The sequence below is a fragment of the Egretta garzetta genome, unplaced genomic scaffold, assembly GCF_000687185.1.
Source record: "Egretta garzetta isolate BGI_Z169 unplaced genomic scaffold, ASM68718v1 scaffold34, whole genome shotgun sequence".
Classification (NCBI taxonomy): domain Eukaryota; kingdom Metazoa; phylum Chordata; class Aves; order Pelecaniformes; family Ardeidae; genus Egretta; species Egretta garzetta.
The window spans coordinates 4886662-4894753 of record NW_009259586.1 but is presented as its reverse complement, the minus strand read 5'-3'; the positions used below and the strand labels follow the sequence as shown (position 1 = coordinate 4894753).

The 8092-nt window shown below is 46.6% G+C and overlaps 1 protein-coding gene across 1 annotated transcript in view; it reads right to left on the bottom strand.

Annotated features, from left to right (window-relative positions):
* LOC104125347 (MYCBP associated protein) overlaps positions 1–7696 on the bottom strand; it is a 12071-nt gene extending 4375 nt beyond the window's left edge. The window contains exons 1-14 of the mRNA XM_035893385.1: positions 7630–7696; positions 7183–7307; positions 6438–6597; positions 6240–6340; positions 5563–5737; positions 5149–5264; positions 4275–4425; positions 3899–4014; positions 3104–3204; positions 2331–2442; positions 1903–2092; positions 1193–1380; positions 480–626; positions 16–300 (exon numbers count right to left, since the gene is read on the bottom strand). Of these exons, the coding sequence (XP_035749278.1) occupies positions 16–300; positions 480–626; positions 1193–1380; positions 1903–2092; positions 2331–2442; positions 3104–3204; positions 3899–4014; positions 4275–4425; positions 5149–5264; positions 5563–5737; positions 6240–6340; positions 6438–6597; positions 7183–7307; positions 7630–7696 (2034 nt within the window). The remainder of the gene's footprint in view (positions 1–15; positions 301–479; positions 627–1192; positions 1381–1902; positions 2093–2330; positions 2443–3103; positions 3205–3898; positions 4015–4274; positions 4426–5148; positions 5265–5562; positions 5738–6239; positions 6341–6437; positions 6598–7182; positions 7308–7629) is intronic.
* Positions 7697–8092: the final 396 nt, after the last annotated feature.

Sequence of the window (8092 nt, the reverse complement as noted above, 5' to 3'; positions counted from 1 at the left end):
AAGAGGGGTGACCACCTGCTTAAAGTCCTCGAAGGAAAGGTTCCATCCTGAGGGGCCTGGTTCTTCCTCCTCCACGTTCGTCATTTGAATCAGAGCCTCCTCTAATGTGTTCTTCCAACCTGGGACCTCTGTGGTGCTGCTCCGAGCAGGGAGAGCCTCTGAGGTACTCTCCTGGTACTGCATGTCCTCCGCAGTGCTCTTCTGGCCCAAGGGCACTTTCTCCTCGAAGGCTGAAGGAACAGTCATGTGCTGTCTCCACAATTCATGCAACTGCTTTACTACTTGATGCTGATAACGCAACTGTGATAACAGGGAAAAGGCAAATAGTGAAATGAGCTATGCCTTTCCTGTACAAGCCTAATTGTTAAAGCCACCATGGCAGACTATGCCAGCCTCCAGAAACCCAGGGATGCACCAGCCCCACGGGTCTTCCCTCCCTACTATTTCAGGTGTGTAGCCCATCGAATGGCAAACGTCACCTCGGGATTCTTCTGGTGGAACAACTCTTCCTCTGTGACACAGGCATCCACAGGAGATGGGGCGTGCTCTGGGGTCCGAATTCGGGCAAGAAGTTCCTTCAGACTCTCTTCTACTATAGTAGCACCTTCTCGAGCAGCCAGGTCACTCTGAGGCACCACAACAAGAACAACACATGTGAGTCCCCGTTCCATATACGGACACACAAATTCACACCCACGTTAGTAACTACGTGTATATGTTATACAGGGTTACAAGGGCAAGAATAACTGCAAACGCCACTAAGCAGAGCAATATTTTCAACAGTTTTTCAAATAAACCCCACAAATCCTCCCCCAAACTATACTTTTCAAAGCGTAGTGTAATTTTCAATTTAGACCTTAACTGATGTCATACTGTACGACACATAACCCCATCCCCACTAATTAATAAAATTAATTGCCAACAGAAAATTCATTCTGTAAAGGACCAGCGCGAACAGTTTAGGAGACACAATCACGTCTTTATTAACAACATTACAATAGACTGCAGAGCTCTTCCATTTTATTTAGCAAACCTGCTCAAGTATGTACAGACGTTCTATAAATAAATAATCATCTCGCTCTCAGCCCTAATTGCATAGCAATAAAAATACCATGTCATCCACTCCCACCCTTACCCTCTATTTGCATATTAAGTTCAAAGCTCACAGTTACCCAGTTACATGCTTGGTTACCTCCAGTTTCTCTCTGAGGTCAGCCAATTTATCCTCATACACAGCAATTCCCCAAAGGGTCACCTGCAGCAGAGCTCCTCCTAATAACAGCGGATGCGTCCCAAATTCCCAGGACTCGCTGAAAATGCCTGCTCTCTCTGACTTGAAAAGAAAGAAAAACTTCCTAGTTTCTCCAGGCAAAATTGCACCTGAAATAAGAGAGAAAATGCATCAGCCTGCAAGAAACCACCTGGTTAACCTGACCCTTTTCCAAACCCACCCTGAGTGTCCTTATCTCTGTACAAGACTCTTTCCCCATAGCTCAGCTGGTTATTACACTTCATCCAGCTATTTTTCTCCTTCCAGATTTAGTCCCAGTCACCATGTTACTGAACTGGTGTTATTTCCACTGCACGCTCCTTTTACAGCAAGCTCAGCCCTCTCTCTGGAGATTATGCCCAGTTTGCCATCAGAAAATGATTCACTTCTCAATATTCCAGCCATTTACATTCAGAATAGGAGCAACCTCCTTTCCTTTAAGTCCCATGAAAAGGATCTGCCTCGCACACCTCTTTTCTTGTGAGTCAGCTCTGACGCCCAGGGTGGCTTCCTAAGGAGAATCACCCAATAGGCTCGCTCTGCCATTAGACAGACTCAGCATCTCAGGTAACTCCTGAACACGTGCTCTCTGGTCTATGCACAAATGTCTCAGGGATCAGCAGCTCTCATACCTGGTCTGGTATCAAAGTAAAAACACTGCATCCTCTTCCCCTTGGTTTCTCTGGAGGGAATCTGCTGGGGGAGCCTCATCCAGTTGTACCAGATGGCAGCTGTGCCATCATTGCTCACTGTCAGGGAGCTCTCAGCTTTCTCACCAGCCAAAGTCTCAAAGGTGAGCCGGGCAGCAATGCCAATTTCATCCTACAAGGAAGAGGAAAAAGACATAAATAACTATTTCTACTCTATCTGGCAGGATTTATCTTGCCTGAAGTCATACCACGAATAAGGGGTTGAGCCTCCAGAGCAAATGTAGGGATACTCTATTATGCTCAGAATAAATCCCCCATTCTCTGGCCTGGGAGTGACACTCATTGTACGGCTGTGACTTGGGAACTCAAGCGGGTTTAGCTTAACTAAACAATAAAAAGCGCACAATTACCCTGCAAGAAGCAGTGCAGTTGATCCAACGAGCAGGCTGACCACAGAAATCTAAAGATGGACCCGGTACTGCTTCTGGAACCACATCAGTGTAATCCCTTAAGGAGTCACTGCTAAAGAAAACATGAACCAGCGCTTTCATGGAGTGAAATTCACTTTCAGAGAGGGGAGAACCAGGAGTGATTTATAAGACCCTATAAGAAATAATCCCAACTAACGCTTTGCCACAGAGTCATGTCTTTAGGGACAGAGCCCTGCAGATGTGGTAAATACTCCAGCTAGTGACTTGTCACCATCAGGGAGGACAGGACAGCCAGAACATTAAAGAATGATACCTGCCTGAGGAAGGCGGAGGGTACATGACTGAATAAGGAGAAGAGGCCCTTGGGTTGTGTCCATTACAGATGGCCAGGATGGGGAAAAGGCAAATTGATGATGGAAGTGGAAGGCTGGAAAAAAGACAGCCAGATGGACGTAATTTAGAGCAGAATCCTTACCCTGCCTAATGTAAGCTCTGGAGTCACACAGAGCAAAGACTGGAAGGGTGGGCCTCAAAAAAACTTTTTCTCTGATTTTTGCGCCTTAGGCACAAGGCCCCATGGCACAAGGGAACTGCTTGATTCCTAAATCTGGTGACTTTAATATTAGACTATGCCTTTTATTGTGCCCCAGTGGAGACTCCTCTGCCTTCTCGGTAAGGACAGCCAAGGATACCCTTACAGGCTGACAGTACATACCCAAAATTCTTTATTTCTGCCACGAAGTAAAACTTACAGGGTTTCAGACTCTTCAGAAGTGGTGGAATGTGGAAAAGGCTCTGCTGAGACAGACGTGAAAGGCTGCCCCTTGCCAATCACCTCCAATCCATCAAGATCCTGGACATACAGAAAAATGACCAACTCACAATTTCTCTTTTTATATAGGAAGGAAGTTAAAATACCAGACAAATGTACCAACAGAGTCAAGCAAAACTGAGCTATCTTGCTCCTACGATGGTTTTTAGAGGTATCCCATGAATGTTTAAGAGACAAAGGAAGGAACTAACTCTGGGTCTCCCAAGAATTGACTGCATTCTCCACTACAAATGACGCATGGATGGGAAAAGTCTTCTTCACATGTTTCTCATCCCCAGAGCCAGGTTTCAGACAGAAAAAGGTGAGGTTTGTTCTGGTTTTTAAGAGGAGGGGCTACCTGCCTTCAGGAGATTATTTCAGATGCACGTCTTCCACATGGGTAAAGGTGTCTTCCCTCTACCCTGAGGCATTAAATCAAAGTCCCACACCAGTATTTGGCAGCTTTTTTTATTACCTAGGTCTTGGCAGCTGCATGCTGCTGGTTCAGGGTCCTACTCTGAGGCTCCTATGCCACTCCATGCAACACTGAGGGAGGCCAGACAACTCTTTCATGGGTGTGGCCCTTTGGAAATGTGGGAACTTCCAAGGAAGTACTGGGGAGTTAAGTTTTAGATTCCTGATGCTTTTTCAGATCCAGTTCTTGGCAATTTTATGTTACTCTACAGCATTCGACAGATGAGAGATGCAAAGAATGACCTCACTCCTCTAATCTTACCGGCTTATAAAAACCTAGCTCCTCTAGGACAGATTTTAGCTCCTGACGTCGATGTTTCAGGAAAAGACTCTTATCCCAGGTTAGATGGAAAGGGATCCTCTTTGGAGGCTTCAGACCTGTGGAAATACCCATACAAGAGCTCACTGCCTACATACCCACATGCCTATTAATTTTAACTCTCTGCCAAACTTTGGTTTCTCAGTGCTTTAAAGAGGAGGTCCAACAGCTGACTGGGAAGTAGCTTGTGCTGCAATTGTCAGAAAGGACAACTATAATGTGAACCTCCATACTCGCAGGAGTCACTATTTCCTTCTGCTGCTCCCTCCACACTTATACCCCATTTCTGTGGGATCACCCCTCTGCAACGTTCCCTTACCCGTTTCCATCCGGACAGTGTGGGGTTTCCCCACATGAGTGACTGGCTCTGGGTAGCCACGTTCTCTCTGAGTCAGTGTCATCGTCAGGCCAGTGAGTTCATCTCCAATACGCTCGGGCTGACTCCAGAACTCGCTTCCTCTTCGGTAGCCCTAGGGCGAAAAACAAGGCTTACGCTGATGCTTTCAGAGGTGTACGGCTGCCTGTTATTTTCACAGCAACTAGAAGCTAAAAAGAAGGGGTCTAACTCTGCTTATACGAATGTTTTAGAACTCTGTAAATTATCACTTTCTACAGAGCAAGCCAAAATTTCTATTAGGCTGCTGTCAAAGACAAAAGAAGAACTTTCTTCTATCTAGTGCTACATGAAGGTTGAATGATATTAAAATAATGCCTCACACAAATGCAAATCTTTGATAGTGCTATAAATGTAAAAAAATTTTAATATAGGATATTCCTATAATCCTCCTGATTTACCCATACCCCTTTCTCCATGGCAATCATTAAAATTCAAGCCTGAAGCTACCAGATCTTTCTGACCCTGGAACAGCAATTGCAGCACGCCCCTGTGCCACTTCCCAGTGCGTGACAGTCTTTGGTGATAATCAAGAAATGGCAATTCCCACGTACAGCAGCTCGTTAGCAAGGAGCCAAAGCACACCATCACTTTCCGCTGACCGGTACGGATAGCACAGTTCCTGTTTTTATTTTTAAAATCATGGAAAGCTCTGCTTCCACACTAGGCTGCAGGACTTAAGTGTCCTTTGGTAAAGGCTTTGATAAATATCTGACGACACATGTTACTCATAGCACCAGTGTCTTAGCTCTTTCACAAGAACAGAGCAATCAGGATGCAGAGGAAGTGGGGCTCTCACATTTCCAGGAAGCAGGGCAGGGAGGCTCCGGTCAATGAGGTCACGTTCTTCCTGGATCTGCCTGTAATCCTCCGAGATGCTCATTAGCAATTCGTTCTCTGGCCTCTGAAGAATTTCTATAAAGAAGGAACATCAAATCATTGGTGCTGCACTTCTGGGCACACCCTTTACCTATTGTTCACGTGTAACCCCTTTACACTGTCCCCAACAAATCTGCTGTCCTTCCCCCAGCCAGACCCACCAGCTCACCTCCCCACAACACCCACAGTCACCAGCACTAGCAGTGTGGGGAGCTCTGAGAGCATGCAACGGCAACAGGATTAACCTCAGTCAGCTATGACCATTAAGAGTTTGTTGTGGTGCCATCAAATTCCCCCACAGAATTTCACAGAATGAGGCCTCAGCTTTTCTCACCTCCTAGATATTTCTCCTGCTTTTTCCTGATTGCCATATTATGGTGCCAGTTCTGGAGAGCTTTGTGCTCTGCTAGTGAGGTCTGACGAACCTTTTTATTCTTCTCTCCTCCACGTTCCTCTTTTAAAGGTGCTGCAGTAACACCTTGATGAGAAACCTCAATAAAATCTGCTATCTGAAGAGAAAGGAAATGTTAAATTAACCTTTCCATGCACACACAGCCACCATAATGAGAATGGGAGAGGGGAGAAGAAAAGAATTCATTCTTCAGACTGACAGTACTTTTACCTGATCCCTCTGAAAGGAACAAAAATAGGGCATTAGGAGGAACACACTCAGAAACAATGGAAGGATCTGAGTAATTGGACTCGAGCAACGGCATTGCTGCAACACCAGCTCTTCTCTTGCAAGCCTGATGCCAGCAGCAGAAGCACACATGGAAGAGGAAGCCTCTTTAATTCTTCCCTCCATGACATCGTCCTGCACACAGGACTTCAAAACCTGCTGGTGCAGTTTCTCTGAAGGCAAGCACTCCCTGCAGAGTATGACGAGGCTGGGAAAAACCACACCTCAGGCCTGACCTGTTCCTGATGGGTGTTGAAAAGCATCGAAAGGCACTGCACTCCACCTCTAGAAAAGTGCCACACAGCTGCATTTTTGTAACTTTACAAACCAACCTGAGTATTTCCTCTGGCCAAGGCTTCCATCTTGAACTCCTGGAGACTTCCCAAAATGTGATGGGGGAGAATCTCTTCAGAGCCATCAAACAGTCCTGGTCCTACAACACAAAAAAAACCCCCAAACAATCCCAGAGTCAGGTCAATAAAGCCAGGCTTGGCAAAACCAGAAGTCAAAGATGTGAAGTTTAACCCTACCAGAAAAACTCAGTGGTTCCTTGGCTGCCTTTGGGAAAGCAGGATATGCTACAAGGAAACATGCCTTCTTCTTTGTCTCTTTGGGTAGGTATTTTCGAACAAGGTATTTCCGCCTAACTGGAATATTCCCAACATCATGAGGAAGGTGTGGAGCATGGACCTTTAGAAAATAAATAGTCACAATGCACTCTGGCACATACTGACTCACCCTCATTCCTTCTGAGCCTTCTAGGAAATGCAAGGGAGTCGTATCAGTACAGGCTGTTCCTCCCCTGAGAGGCATGTTACATGACTGCAGAGACATCACCTTAGTTACTGTCTTACTCTTCTAGATTCTGCTTCATAACTGGGGCAGGGAAGAGTTTTGAATCACTTTCCCAACAGTTTTCTGCTGTATCACTCAGTGGCAAATGCTGCCACTCACACAGTTTGTCCCAAGTTTTAGAAGGGAAGTGGTAAGAGTTACTGAACAACTTATACATCTTATTAGGCTAGAAGGTTGGAAATGTAATTTTGAAAAGGCAGACGCCTTATCTCTCCATCTGAACAGACTCCGTAAGGATTGATAATCCTTCACTGTTCGCAACTGAACCTGATGATCCCACAAGTCATAAAAAGCAGTATAAATGGAATGAGAACTGAGTGGCTTTTGGTTTAAGTAAATGGGCGGGATCCTCTGTTAAATACACAAAATAAAAGGAGAGTTTCAGGTAAGGCAGCTGGTTTTATCAGTAAAAATACGTACTTTCTGCAGGTCTTCCACCTTAATTGCAAGCGCCTGGATGTCATCTCCTTGCAGAATGCATGAAACGGGCTCAGGCTCTTCTGCAATTGTCGAGGAAGACAGTTCATGCGTCTTGTCCTTCTTGTCTGAAAAAAAGATGAAGAGACCTCCTCTTCAGTCTCCCTAGGAAACCCCCATCTTTGAGCCTGGTTATTCATTTCCAGCTGAACAATGTTTTTTTCTAAGGTTGCACAGAACAATTAAATTCAGCATCTCTTACAATGGGAAAAACCAAACTCTGAGAAGCTACAAGGACCAAAGTGAGTCCCTAGGATTCAACTGCCTCACACTTTATTCTAGATGAGAGATGACAGAGGAGATAAACACAGCCTGTGCTCCCCACAGGTAGAAGAACAAACTCCTGGGAAGTCCCCTAGCCCCGCTGCCAGCGCAAGCCCACAGCCTCACCACGCAGCTGCACCGTGGTCACCGAGCACAACTCAGATAGCGAGCCACGGGATTTTCCGAAGCTCATAAATAGCAAAATAGCTCTTCAATAGCAAAACCCCTGCAGAGCCGGGCACAGGGCAGCGCTCCCCCCCCCGGGCCCACCCCACCGGGCAGGGCCGCAGCTGAGGCAACCCCAGCGGGGGGGGGGGGTTGCTCCTCTTATCCTGAACCTGCAAGTCCCTCAAGCTGGGACTGGCTCCTTGACACGCCAGGTAAAAAAAAAAAATACATATACATACAAAAAAATAATAATAAACGGGGGGGAAAGGGGGGTCACTGCGTGGGGAAGGGGCTGTTTATGGCGGCTTCAGCGCAGGGCTCGGGAGCGGCGAGGCCCCCTAGGGCGGGCCAGCAAGGCCCAGGTCGCGCTTAGAGCACAAGCCAGGCCCGGAGCCCGGCCGCCAGCCGCTGCCGCCCCCCG